Source organism: Phalacrocorax carbo, chromosome 3, assembly GCF_963921805.1.
Source record: "Phalacrocorax carbo chromosome 3, bPhaCar2.1, whole genome shotgun sequence".
NCBI classification, from domain to species: Eukaryota; Metazoa; Chordata; class Aves; order Suliformes; family Phalacrocoracidae; genus Phalacrocorax; species Phalacrocorax carbo.
In genome coordinates this window covers 121,067,357-121,082,367 of record NC_087515.1, presented here as the reverse complement: position 1 = coordinate 121,082,367, position 15,011 = coordinate 121,067,357, and the positions used below count along the sequence as shown (strand labels likewise).

The following is a 15,011-nucleotide window of genomic DNA, read 5'->3' as shown; positions in this document are numbered from 1 at the left end:
GACATTTGCACCCAGATCTAGATCTAAATTCCATACTTTGAGCACTAATACAGAGGAAGGAGGTTTGCAGGTTTGCTGTCAATAAATGCCTCTCCTCCACTTATACAAAATGCTAGTTTTTTCCAAATTTTTTTTTCACTAAATATGCTCACAAACCCTGCTTCTTAGAGGCTCAGTGGATTTAAATGCACAGGTCCAGCATATTGCTTTCAAACTGTACTCCTGAGCTTGTATTTATTTGATCAGAAAGAGCTAGAGATTAGCTGGTATGAAATCAAAACACACATTCATGAAACACAGTTTAGACAATAATGGTGGTGGAAACAGAAAAACAGCTTCCTGAACTTTTTTTAAAAAAAAATAATATATATATACACACTTCTGGTCTCTGATCTAATTTCTGGATTATTTTTCTTAATATATAAAGGATTACATTACAAGTGTTACATGCCTCTGATCTGATTGCAGCAATTACTGATTTGCCTACCCGGAAAGCAAAATTATTTCCAGCGTTATCAAACAGAGGAACTCTCTGTCCATGCGCTCAGGCACATGACAGCACTCTATTTGATGCTTTTAATGTACAACACAAATGACCAAAAAATGGCCTGTATTATGCTAGTTGTGCAGGGGGAAGAGATGTGTTCCATTAGTGATCTGCAGACTTCACAGAAACTAATTGTACTATGTTACACTTTTATCTTTAGCTTTCATGTCAGATGCTTGTTTGAATTAAACACGAAACACATGAAAAAAGGAAATGCATTACAAAATCTACTGGGTATACATCTTAAAATACTGCCAAATGTCTATTTACATGAAAAGACAAGAAGGTTTCTGAAAGGTCTGTTGAAGCCTGGCTAGTCAACAGCAGCATTGGCTATTTAATTGCCTGAAATTCATGGCAGACTACAAAGATTACTGAAGCAATCACCAGCATCTTTGTAGCACCCCCAAAATGTTCAATCTGGGCTCTTTGTCACAGACAGAGTACCCCAAATGCAAAGCTGAGGATTTTTTTCCTCTTTTGTTTGAAATAACTATTAAGAAGAAACACAATTTTCAGCTGAAGCTTGCATTTCACCTCATGCCTGCCACTTTGAACTCCAGCAGTGAGCAATCTCCCAGTTTTAAGAAAATTAACTGCAATATAGATGTACAGGCAGAACGGAGCAAGATGGAACAATTTCAGAATTACATGAGACTAACACAGACAAGTTGCCAGGTTGTCGATTTGTTGTAGCTCAAACAGTCATAAACCATGGCCCATAGGCAACAGTAATTGGTGTACAGCTGGTCCACTGAACCTTATTAAATTAAAACATTAAAACCCGTCAGATTCATGGGGCTTTGCAGAATATCCACAAGAAAGTTCGTGAGTTCACAGCAATCAGCTGGTGCCAAAGATTGGGAATTAGCGATTCAGTCTATACTGCATCAGTTTACATGGTTACTATTAGGTGTTCAGGAGGCATAGCTACAACTAAGTCTGACTTTAAGTCCAAAGTTTCACAAATCTTTGATGAAATAAGACCTAAATTTTTAGTAAGAGCTTTTTTACATTGATGGAAACATAAAACCTACTGGACTGCTACCAGCATTAGAGAGTATGTTGGATGAATTTAAAAAACCCAACCCAACAACAACAAAAATCAAACAACAAAAATTCCAGTACAATTTTCCCCAGGCTCAACACCACCAAACACTTCCTGGGAGGTCCTTATAAACACATTTGAGCAATTTCCCCAAAGGCTTGTAAAACTGCTGACATATATCCTGTTACAGCTCAGAGCGCTAAGGCCTATTCGAACAGTTTCATGAGCAAAAAAGAGCTAATCTGGATAGAGGGACTCTATTTGTGGTTCCCAGCAACCAAAATTATTTTACTATGGTCTTCATTTAAAGTGATGGATGAGAAGTAGCGATCCTCTGTTCCAATTATCCAAAAGAGATTGGGAATGGCAGCTTAATACTAAGATAATGTATCCAATATGCAACCCGCTCTATTTTCTCTCCCCATTGAAAATAAAAGGGCTAACACACACACATGCATAGAGGCAAACATTCCCTCCCACGGATTCAGGTTTTATGGCCTGTCATGGGTAAAAGCAACTTCAATTTAATGAGGGAATTCCTTTTAAAGCTGTTAGCTATGCCTTGCTCTAACAAGTAATGACTGGTAGCCCTGGTTGGGTTTTAAGCCTGAACGTGTCTGGTGCTCTAAAAAGCTCAGTGGTCTCTGCACCAAAGAGTTTATGGTCTAACTTGTAGTTCACGCTGCTAAATATTGCATGAAACAGGTATTCTTTGTGTGCATAAGGCATGCATGTAAAATCTGATAGATCTCCATCTGGGGTAAATTCCTATACCATGTTGGACAGCATCCCAAGCATATTTCTGAGTCTAGTCCATGGCCAAAGAAGCTCTTACGGATGGATGCCGAGCTTTTAAAGATGCCATGATGACAGCCATATCTCCCTAACACCGGCTGTTGGGCTGGGCTACAGAAAAGAAACTGTTGTTTTAAGAGAGGAATGTACTGTAATGTATTAAAAACCTAAGAGATGTGGACAGACCAGTGTGCAAGAGGAATAGAATGATCTGTCCTGCAGTAAAACCTCATTCAAGAACTTGCTCATGGGTGGAGAGAAGAACTCGTCTACCTTACAGTTCCCATCACCAGGCAATTCTGCGATGACACAGCGTTGTTTTTCTCTTTCCAAAGCTAATGCTGGAGCAGTGAGAAAGAGAATAATGCAGTTAACTCATAGGAAAAATGTTGCTGCCCTGCATAAAAGACAAAGAAGTCTTAGTTCTCTCTCAAGTGGAGAGAATAATTCAATACTGGCATCTTAAACACCATCCAGCGGCCAGCCACCAGCGAGTGTGAGCTCTGGAGCACTGAGGTATAGCCTCCAGGCGAGACACATGGTGTAGCAGCAGGGTACAGTCGGCATCCATTCCCGTTTTTCAGAGGATTTAAAGACACCCCCCACCTTAGGTTAATGACACAGGCTTGGCAAAACCCGTGAGTGCAGTGGGGCCCACGTCCCAGACAGGCACAGCACAACTGCCTTCACCCAGCCCTGATCCCGGCTCTGTGCATAGCGGAGCTTCTCACCACCCAGTCTGTGAGCTGCTATGAAGGCAGATGCATAAGCATGTCCAGCTTCTTCCCCCCACCAACATCAACCCCATCTTTCCTGGGCTGAGCCTCTTTGCCATCTCATTCACGTTTGTGCCTGGGTTACCCTCCTAAATAAGACAGTCATCCAAATTCCCAAGCTCTGACAATGAAATGGAACATAACTCCATACCAGGAATGGGTCAAATGCTACTGTTTCATTAATCCTTTCTAAGGCTCCCTGTCCACCCTGGCTGTAGGTTTGGAGAGGCAAGAGGAGGAATGAGGTTATGGAAAAGCGGGTAGAAAGATGGGATAAAAAAAGGTTGTGAATTGACCGTAGGTGATATCTATTTCTTTCTGGTGGCTGCACTGCCCAGGACAACCACTGCCTCCACACCAGTGCTCCAGTTGGGTGCTCGGTATTAGGTGGGAATGAATGTGGAATCATGGAATGATAAGAATTGCGTCATAAATGGCACTTTGTATTCTGTCTTGGCAAATTTCACCAGCAGAGGCTCAGGTACTCACCCAGCTGCCTTCGTTTCTCAGCGAGAACATCAGGGAACGGAGCTGAGGTATCGAACCGAGGTCCCGGCTGCGACACTTGCTGCTCCAGGACACCAGGGACATCAGCGCACGACACTGGGTTCGAGCACAGAAGCCCCACTTTAGCCTGAGCAGAACCTCCTCTGCTAACACGGTCGGCATGCAGATCAACCCCAAATCAGAGCAAAGCTACAAAAGCAAAATCATCTCACAACGGAGGAAAATGCGCAACATCAGGAACAACGCGGCAGCACGTACTACAGAGAACATGCACTAAGCGATGCACGAGGGCTCTCAGAGATCCTGCAGGCATCCCATGGTAGACGCAGATAAATCCAGTTCATCGTAAGTGCTTTTTATAAGAGGGCAAAAAGAAATATGGGTAATAATGGATAAGCACTTGTCAGACCAGAATCCCAAGGGTGTACAAAGGATGTAACCCTTGTGTGCTGGCAAAGCTACTTGAGAATGACCTAATGGCAGATTGCTTGAAAACTAAACATTTATCCTGAATGCAAATGCTGGCCATTGACAGGTTCAGAAGTTGCTCCATATGGCATTTTTGTTCCAAATTTCCCATGGATTTCTTTTAATTATCCAAACAGGGCCGTGAATTTCATTCTGGATCAGGGCCTAAAGCATAAGAAATAAAGAGAGGAATGCTTAAGAGGTAAAAGATGTGTACTTTAGGCTCCAATTCCTGCATTAAGCTACTTCCATAAAAGTTCCCTTTTGTTGTATTGGATGCCGACATTTTACATTCAAGCCCTCTGAATTCAGTGTTTCAATTGTAGTACACACTCCGTGGCAGGAAAGTGCATGTTCTCTGCCTACACAGCAGGCACATTAAAAAAAAAGAGAAAAATAAAGAAAACCAAGATAAGCCTGTGAGTGTTGAACAATGCTGCATGATATTACTGATTTATTAACTTAGCTTGATCAATAGGGCTATCATCAAGGACACATTTAGTTTGCACATAAATTTCACTTTCTAACAAGCACTTTTGTGTGCTCACTTTAGCTTCCATAATCTGATCCGGGTCTCGGGAAGCTTTCTTTAAGGGAGAACAGAGAATTCTTTTTCTAAAAAAGGATCAAAGTATACTCGGTCAACTCTCAAACAAAAGGACAGTCAGTACTGTAGAAACAGCATGCTTACCTTTCACAGCGAAAAGAAAAATAAGCCTATAGGTCCAGATTTATCACTGCCTTAAGTTCATCAACATCAATTGAGCTGTTAAATCGTGGCTGCATTTGGCTCATAGCAATTTAAAAATTTCAACTTTCTTTGAGAGTCTTCCATCAGTAAGATGCTAATTTAATGCATAATTTAAACTCCACTGTCCTCTAACTCAGCGTTTGTAAATAATTAAAAAAGAACTAAAAATCCTTTTGCATTTATAAAGGCACCCCCCTTTTTTCTACTGCAAAACAACAAAGACTTTCTGATCAAGAATTTATTTTTTCTTTAAATCTGAAAGTAAAAGCCGTATAAAAGATGAGGAGAAACTGATTTACAAGATAAAACAATTAGCTCTGGGATATGTACATTAAGACTAATAAATTTCACATCATATTTTAAGGGAGTGGAGGAGGAATCCCAGATATATTAGGCTGTATTCAAATTCTATTGAAATGTTCTATTAAGAGCATCTTATGAAGGTAAGTTATGCAGTCACTAAAATTAAGATGTGAAAAACAGGATTAGAGAGCTGCATCTCTCAAAGAGGCTACACACTTTAATAATCCATCCCCTTTCCTACACGCACGATAACATCTAAAATCTGGCTATTCCTGTAATTGCTCTGGTCTTGCTAAAAATTTGGGTTGTGCAGGAGAAACACAAACGCATTTTACAGTAAAAAATACTAAAATAAGATACTGCATTCCCTTTTAATCCAAAATCAATTATCTCAATGGCTTATATTAAAATCTTTTTTTTTTTTTCCAGGCAGACAGATGAAAATGCATTTTAAGACTCAAACAAGTCTGTGCAAAAACAGCTCGAACCCATCAATCTCCCAGTTGGTTCTTAAAAGAAGCTAAGCATTCACCAAGCTGTTCCGACCAGACGTGACTGGCAGATCCTTTTTGGGAATGAGGTCTCAAGATGCAACCCTGCTTCCATTCAGATTCATAGCTTTAATAACACAAGAAGTTCAGTACAGAATCAGGCAGTTGGGCAGTCATTTAATTTGATTTACAATAGAGTGCTAATATATGTTTGTTTTCTCCAATTTTTCCACTCTGTAGGCTTTACATCAAAGCATTCCTGCTCATTTTGTTTCCGTATCTCCATGCTGCCAGTAGGAAGCTGCCCAGTTCTCCTGTTTTCCTTCAGCAGAACTGATTCGTGGGCTAGCATGAACGCTTCAGCTGCCTCAACCATCATCCTTCTAAAAGATTTATGGCAAACACATCACATACCAAGCTATAAATCTAGCAAATGGCTATTAGACATACTTTTCTGTCCACAGCCACACAATTTAAAGTAAAACAGACAATGGTATAGCTGTGGCTAGTGTTACTAGTAGCTCTGCCAAGATTGTGCTACATTGCCACCCATTCTTTCCAGGCATCTCACTCTCATTTTTTGGGGTGTGAATCAGATGAACCTTCATTACTCTGTGGCAAATTGTGATGCTAAATAGTCCTTCATCATCCAAGGATAAATGGGTACCATTAAGATTAAGCTCTACTTACACTTCCTTCAACAAGAAATTGCTTTACGTTCCTTTACTTTTTATCCTTTTAAGACGCAATTCTTCTAGGTGTCCACTTTGGGCCATTGGACTCATTAAGAAGAAGAAACCCAGCAAGGGTGGGGAGTTTGGCCACAGACTTTGTGCTTTTGAAAATCCTGTTACGTGTCTTTTAAAGATAATTTATGCTACTGAAAAAATAAACCCTCCTACTCTCTTTGCTCCCGGGAAGCTAACACAAAGTAAACCACCTCTAAAAATAATCTCCCACTCAAAAAACTTCAGGGTGACAAGGAGAGAGAGAGGGGTTATTGTGAGCCCTAAATAACACAGGTTGGTTCTGTAAGCCATGTAGGGAAGGACAAGCTAAAATTAAATGACCTTTGGTAGGGATACCTCACCTACAACAGCATGTTGTGATCTGATCTTCCTAATTCTCCTCCTCCGCTCTTGCAGGTCATGGTCCTTCAGAAGTTACTATTTCTGCTAGGATGGGTGCAGGGCAGACAGTGCCCTCATAACCCCCCAGGATGAACTGCCAGGGAGACCAGCCTGGGGTCTTTGCAGATAATACCCCTTAAGAGGCAGCGTGTCCCCTGCTGAACTTGCTGTGGCTTTCAGAACAGGCAAAGTGAGTTTCAGATGTTCTTTGTGCAACCATTGCCTCCAGAAAGACAAACAGAGCCTTGGTTTGCTGTAATAAAGCTTCAATTAGAACACAAATCCATAAAGATCTAGCAGTGCAGATCAAAATGGCCAACTTTGGTCACAGGTATTGATCAGAGTGAGAGAAGGGTCAAAACAGGACTGAACACCTACTTTTTTTTTTTTTTTTTAATTAAAAACGGGATACCTTCCTTTCCATACAACAGGTAGAGATCAAAATAATCTTTATTGCAAATCCAAAATCCCCTTTCCCACCCATAGCACAGTTTTTGGAATAACCAGTAGCTTCAGAGAAGCACTGGCTATATGCAAGGCTATCCGGACCTTATTAGAACAATGCACAGACCCTCAACTTGTATTTTACATTTATTGACAATTCTGTGCCAAATCCAAACATGGATGACACGCTGATTCCCTTAAAATCATTGAGTCATTAAGCAAGACCCTCCACTCAACACCGACCCAACACCCCTGCCTCAGAAAGGGTCACAGCGTTGGTGAGATTAAGGCACTTTGAGTGGAGATATGAAGTTGGACTAGATGACCGTTGTAGGTCCCTTCCAACTGAACTACTCCTGCTCTGTTCTGTTGTATTCTACAATTAAATATACATATGTATATATACATATATACACACCTCTCCCCTTGTACTGCTGAAATGTGGATGCTATTAAAATGTTCACCTCTGCTTCTTTCTAAAGGAAGTCCAAACTCCATGCACTGAGGAAGAAAAACAAGAGGTAAAAGCTGACAGACTAGCTGAGGATCTGCTTTTCTAATGCTGCATTTGATTAATTATGTGATTTATTTTCAATGACTGGTTCAATCAATCCTGATCAAATTAACAAAGACAATGATCAGAAATACCAGACTAAAACACAATACAAATGATTTGGTTCCAGGGGATCCAATCAAATGAAACAGGATTAAATTAACCAGTGATCGGATTAAGCAGGAGTTGCTGTATAAAGTCAGAAATGTATCAGTACTTGGGGCCATTTGCTGTGTCCGTAGGCTCTTCCTAGAGCTCTCAATAAACTTCAAACAAAATTGTTTTTCCTAGGTATCACAAGGGTAATGTGGAAATAATAATGACAATAATAATAACAACAACAACAATAATAAAATATTACTATTACTACTACTATTATTATTTCACAGTACCAGAATATCTGGGGCTCTGCCATAGTAGGCACCGTTTAAAGAAAAAATACACCCCCATACACACACGTGCACAGCAGTGTGTGCCAGAAGGAGTTTATAACCTATGTGCACGACATGGAGATCAAAAGGTGACAGAATATCAGGATACAATCAAAAAGACAGAAAAACCCATTTAATTCTACAATGTTAGCAAAGCGCAAAGATGAAAAAGCTGCTGTTCAACAAGGGAGCATTAATGCAAGTTGCCAGCGATACAGCTGGAAATGTAGTTCTTACCTAAAAATCAAAGTAAATACAAGTATCACTGGAAAAGTACTTCCATTTGCTGTGTACTGACCTAAACATTGAGCAGCCAACAAGGTCCTGGAGCACTGAACAGAGCTGTGCCTTCAAATGTCTTGCGCTCACCCTGGTTCAGCTGGACCCATTAGTAACCAGCTGCAAAGAGACTCTGTCCAAAGCCCGGCAAAAGAAGGGCTGGGGACATCAGAAGCCAGCTCATTCGGAAGTAAGCAGGAAAACATAAATGCTGAGAGTTAGAGAGTAAAACCAGTCTCAGTTCTTGCCCTTTTTTCCCACTAAGAGCATCCTTTAAAAGATAAACTTGAAGGATGTGGAGAGATATTCCCTAAGTACTTTTAATAAAGCCAGTTTAGGACACTGGCAGACAGTCCTGCTTGTGAACCCTGGCCCCACGTGCTACAGTGGGATGAGGAAGGCCGCTGGACTTGTGGACGTGCGACTCACACGGCAGCAGACCTCAGTAACGCAAGGTAGAGGAAAGCTACACAGCCACCAACCACGCTGTGCGCATCAGGGGCTAAAGCAGAGGCATTTTGCCAGCTTTCCAAAAAAATAAAGAACAAAAAAAAAGAACAAAAAAAAAAAAAAAAAAGAAGTGTGCCCACAATCTGGGCAAAGGGCAAATCACACAGGTCAGGTCCAAATCAACTGTCCCACCCATCCTGTGTCTCTTACAGAAGCATTCAGGAGTCATACGGGAAGACTCCTTCCCTACCATTTGGCACAGGACCACCTCAATTTCTAGGCATCCGTTGCCCCATAACTGTAAGCAGACATCATGCCCGTCCTGCGCAGGGTGTCCATCACCTGATCGCCCTAGGGCTTTTCGTGCATGCAGGAAACAGACCAAGCTAAGTATTTTGGCACGCGATAGCTGCCTCTGGAGTGTGGGTTGCTCTCTGTCCCAAATGAAACCGCTGGAGACGTCACACCAACTCCTGCTGGTCAGCAAGCCTGGGGTTCACCCACGGGATCTGCTTCGTATGGCCATGGCCGTGTGTCCTGTCTTTGCAGTTTGCTATCTGCACCACAGATGTTAATAGCAAAGAACTATTCTTGTGGGACTGAATGTTTGATGAGCTGCTTCATTGACTGAGCTTGAAAAAGTATTTAGAGAAACATTCCTCTCTCCCTCCCCACAACTTAAAGACTTAATATTTTATCTTTGTTTTCAGCTACCATGGTGAGTATATTTTAAAGCATCAGCTCTTTCCAGCTAAAAGACATTTGGCATTACGAGTAAGAATGCATTATTTTTTCTCTTCTGTCCCCTTAAAGAGTATCTTATTTGTATGTGCAGCCTTTTTCTCATGCTCTGCCTTGCTACATTTTTTCTCCAGTCTCATTGCAATTTTTTTCGTGAGTATTCTCAGTTTCAGTTTCTTACTTTATTTTCTCCATGTCTCATTCTCTCTCCTCACTCTTTCTATCACACTCTCTCCTAAGTGAAATGAGAACCCAATTATACTCCTGTTAGAACTGAACTTTCAAATCCATCATGTGCTAGGGGGCTCAAAATTAGGCAAATAAATTCCCTCAACCCTACAAATTAAATTGAGTCTTTGCATATGTTCTTTTAAGAGCACAAAGATGTCAAGTATTCACCCAGCTGTCACAAAATATGATGAGCAGGCACTTTGCATTCATATAGATTTTTGAAATCGTTTGTCAGATTTAACAGAAATGCTAATGGATCCCAAAGTATGTTCTAATCTATCCTAAATATCTGGTTAGTATTTGTATTACAGTAGGCCTTAGAACTGTCAGTTGACGATCTCAACGCATTTCACACACAAAGACAAAGATCATTTGGATGACGTGCAGGTATAATTTTGCGCTGTCTCAAATTTTGTCTCATTATTTTAACCAACACCCTCCTTAGAGGTATACTCAACTTCGTTTAAGAATAAAAGTACCATCGGCTTGTAAGCATCATTATCTAATGCGTCTGCTATTGAGACCCAGGTCTTAAATTTGCTAAAGCCAGCAACTGCCTCCCAGGTGTGGAGTTTGAAGGGAGAAAAGCTATCATGAAAGTCAGACTTTGCTCATGCTTTGTTTCAGTCAAAGCTCATGATGGAAGTGGGGCTGAGCAAGATCAGCCTCAGCATGTGGATGGGAACTTGCACAGAGCTGCCAATGCTGGCAGGTTGGCCGTGACACAGTGTGCGTGTAACTGGTCTGCGTAGGTCCCAAACATGCAGGATTCGCTGCCCCGGCACTAAACACCTGTACTATATTTCTCATGTGGTCAGTCCAACTCATTCTCTATGTACTACCCTGGCTGTTTGTCTAAAAACCTATTAGGGCACCGCTTAAAGCAGGAGGGCAGCAGATCCTGGCTGTCAGTGATAATCCACTGCCAAAATCAATACCGTTGGCAGGCTTGCTTCATGGATATTTATGATCAAAGAGCACATTTTCCAAGAATGTATTGTTAGTCCCATTGTCTTGGCCCAATTTCAACTCCAGTAAGTACTTTTCTGCCTGCCTAATATTCCCCTGCCGCTCTGAGGAGATGCAGGAGCCCTCTCATCCAGTCCCAGGTTGCCTCACGGCATCACGGCCACATTCAGCACCAAACCCAGACACACTTCAGCAGTAGACACAGCTTTCCCTGTATATCTGTACACAGCAGTTACCACGTAAGCAGCTTTGTGATTCTTAAAAAGGTGAAAAGTGTATGATATTGTTGTTGCTGTTATTTAAAAAATGATTTATCTGCCTCTGGAACTAGCAAACTTGAGAGATCTTTTAATTTCCTTCTCTTTCATGAGGAAATTTGTGCATTTAAATTATTTACCAAAGGTTGAGCTAGGTAGGTCTCAGTTTGTTTTTTTTTTTTTTTATTTCACTAATAAAAGTAAAATATCTATAAAATGTGACTGTCTACAGCTTTTCAGTACCCAGCTTCAGGGAGTTCAAGCCCTTTCAGATCTAGCCGGGAGAGCTAACTCCACCGGCAAACTAAAAATCTGCTTTTCTCAGTGGAATAAAACTGCTGTTTACAGCTGTATAGGGCATAAAATGGGAGGTTTTAAACTTGTGACATTTCCATGTCTGGAAAAGCTGTCACATGCCCAGCACAGCATCTTACCTCGAGCTGTAAGCCCAGGGGCATTAGTAGCATTAGCCCAACTGTAAGAGTACCAGAGGGAAAGAATGGTGTAGGTAAAGCACTTTAAAAACCTCCCAAAATCTTTCCTACATTCAGAAAACAGAAGTTTCCCCAATGGGAAGGAACTCCTATTTCCAGCTGTACGTGCTTGCAATCTTGCAATCTCAAAAACTTCTCGGTAGTGCTCAACTGACTGTTTCCTGCCCGTTGGAAATTCTGGCTTGCATTATTTTGGGAGAGATCTCTGAATGCACAAGGTGAGAGAAAGCACTGGTTTTTTAATTATTTTAGTCTTAAAGACTACGCAACAGTTGGAAGCTTCTCTGAGCCAGAAACTGGTTGAATCAATCCTGTAAACATGGTTTAGTGGGCAAAGGAAGATGTGCTAAATACAAGCCATTGTGAGATGCCTTCGTCCGCATTCCCTGCACTCCTCCTGCTTCCCAGAGGGATCATTTGGAGTTTTTCAACAGCTGCAATTTTAAATAGACACCATTAAGCATATTTTGTATTAAAATGTAAAAGAATGCCAAACAAAACAAGCCCAGAAAAAAAAAGAACCAGAAAAGTATGCATATGGGAAAGACTAATAAAGTATGAGTGCATGAAGGTATTTTGGAGCATTTGCATGCATCAGAGGGAGTGGAGAGGAGGTGAGCGGAAGATGAGAAAATACGAGAAGAGACACAAAGTGACAGAAAAAAGCACCAGTTCGGGAAGAAAGAAGCAGGCAGGGAAAAAAGACTGCCTTGCAGATAAGCAAAGACTCTGTGTACAACATGGGGGGAATTTTTAAACGCTAGGCTTTTACCTACTAACATCAATAGGTTATTATAACTAACTGGGTAAGATCTAGGGGCAGCAGTTAAACGCTGTAATACAGGTACCTAATTTAGGTGTCATGCCTATTTCTCTCCATCGGCTCTGTTAGAAGCTGGAGTCTGGCAGCCCTGGATAACAAGTGGTCTAAATTACTCATCACTCTCTGGAAGGTAGGAGCCATTGTAAACTCTCTGACTATGCCCCCGTGTGCACTGCAGCAGAACCAGAGTGCAAGAGGAAAAAAAAAATATGACAAAGAACATCATCCAGCTACATTACAAGCAGAATAAAGAAATTCAGGAACTCTGTGAAGAGAATGATGACCTAAACCAAAGAAGATGGGATACTGGAAGTTAAATTATCTGTGCAGAAAATTTAATGTAAAAAGATTCAAAAGAAAATACACTCTATGTAGCTGCTGCCTGGTGCATCTAAAGGGAAAAAAAAAACCCAAAACCAAACAAAAAACCCAACCCCAACCAAACCCCCAAAACCTAAACTAAACTAAAGAAAAGGGAGTGCATAGGAAGGAGAGAGATTTTTTGTTTTGGAGTATCCAGTTCCTAATTTAATCTTAATCCACTCTGACATTTATCCTCATGGATAATTCAGTATACAAATTTAGGGCAGAAAAAGAATCCATAAAAATAATAAAATAAGAGCTGTTTGCAAGGGCAGTATCAGTAAAAATTGCCCTTGGGTAAAAATAGTTCCTACTGCTTTGTTTCCCGCTCAGCTTCAGGCGATGTACCAAGATCCCAGGAACTACTTTTTTTTTCCCTTGTGCAATCATTTGTGGCTCTCAGCCAGCCTCTGATTATGCTAATTGTATTTGATGGAATTTGTATGTACTCTCCTTCGCTCTTGTCTCATCTGAACATACACAAGATGCATTTTTAATTTTTAACTCTTCAAAAATAAATAAATAACGTAACTTTCTCCCCAAGGTTGTGTAAAAGTCAACCTTATTACTAGTTCTAAACAGCAAATATACAGCCTTTATTACTAACAAAACAAATAACACTTTCTATATTAATATGTTGCAACAAAGCTTTTAGTTAGTGTGAGAGGAATGTCATAATGTGGGAGTTTGCATAACACAGTCAGATCATGTCACCTAGACACAATTTCGTTTGCATTAAATTAAATCCACCGTCATAGGAAGTGCAACTTTAATAAAAAGATACAGTCAAGTTGGCTAGATCAAAAGCCTACATCATTTTGAGACAGACACTCTAAACAAGAGAGATGGTGAGCTGTCATTAAACCATTCCCAAGGGTTAGCAATAAAACCCAGGACTTAGATTCCTGAAAAAATGTTTTTTCTTCTTTTTTCTCTTTCAAAAGTGTTCTTGGCCAAGTAACTAGACATCAAAACCCACTTGATTTTGGTGAGACAAACCAGATGACCTTAATGGCCTCAATCCAGGTTCCTCGACTGCCTCTGAGGTCCCCAAACGCAGCTGTGACTGTGCTATTTCATACTTCATGGCGATCCTCTGAACCTCTAAATCATTCTTTAATTCTACTAACTGGCAGCTAAAGAGAAATGTAATTGCAAGAGTAAAGGACTTGCTTCCCCTCCTAAATCAAAAGAAGACTGGCTTTTCATTCTCTGTTTAAATGAATTTTAGTGAAAACCGCCCAATGGGCAGCCCCATGCACCACCATTCTGCTCTTCCACAGCTGAAGCCTCCCACCGCCCGTGTCCCTCCCCAGGACGCTCACCTCCCAAAGCACCTCACGGGAGGGACCGTCCATGCTGAACGCCACAGCTGGCAATGCCTCCTAGGGTCAAATTTTTGAGGGTATCCAGGTGTCTTAATAACACAGGTAGGCACCAAAGGGATTTCCAAAAGTGCTGAGGCAGAGAGGGCACTTTATTTCCACCAAAGTCTAGAGAGAAGGAGCGAGGCTGGCCAAATCTGTGAGCCTGAAAATCCAGAGGCACCTAAAGGCTTTTGAAAGCCAGACTTCAGGGGCCTCAATCACCTCCAAAAATGTGACACGGGCGCATTTGGAAACATGAGCTGCTGTCTGCATTGGAGAGCATCAGCAGAAATGAGGCAGGGTACTCAGGCTGGGCACCTGATTTCCCTGACACAGGGCTCTGAGTCCAGGCCACAGGCTTTACCCACCCTGCAGAGATGCTACGCATGGTACCGGCTCATGCAGCAGCAGGAGGGCTGGACTCGGACCAGCCCCTCCTGTCTGAAACGAAACCGAACTCTTCCAAAAGCACCAGTGGCAACTGAAATGGAGGAAGGTGCAAGGTGCGTGTGCGAGGGAGAGGGACACTGTCCATTTGTGTAAGGGACAGAAAGCCCCTTCTTTGGTCATGCAGGTCCTGTTTAGATGCACAGCAGCCTCCCTTTTGAAAGGCGAGAGGTTTCTTAGCAAAGCACTGAAGAGGAAAAGCAGACCAGGCTGCCTAGTCCTGTGCCATTACAGCCAGAGTGGGTTTTGGGCACGATCCCTTCCACCGCCTAGCCCCAACGCATCCGCACGCACACATGCTTTGGTGGTGACATCTAAAGGAGCAACAGTGAGCCATGACCCTGTA

At 41.6% G+C, this 15,011-nt stretch overlaps 1 protein-coding gene across 5 annotated transcripts in view; it reads right to left on the bottom strand.

Annotated features, from left to right (window-relative positions):
* KLHL29 (kelch like family member 29) overlaps nt 1–15,011 on the bottom strand; it is a 415,004-nt gene that overhangs the window by 148,954 nt on the left and 251,039 nt on the right. For 4 of the 5 annotated variants that reach the window (XM_064448128.1, XM_064448133.1, XM_064448130.1 and 1 more), the window contains exon 4: nt 3,656–3,769. The exons of the other annotated variant lie outside the window; for it this stretch is intronic. In XM_064448128.1, coding sequence (XP_064304198.1) covers nt 3,656–3,769 — 114 coding nt within the window. The remainder of the gene's footprint in view (nt 1–3,655; nt 3,770–15,011) is intronic. 5 annotated transcript variants of the gene reach the window in all.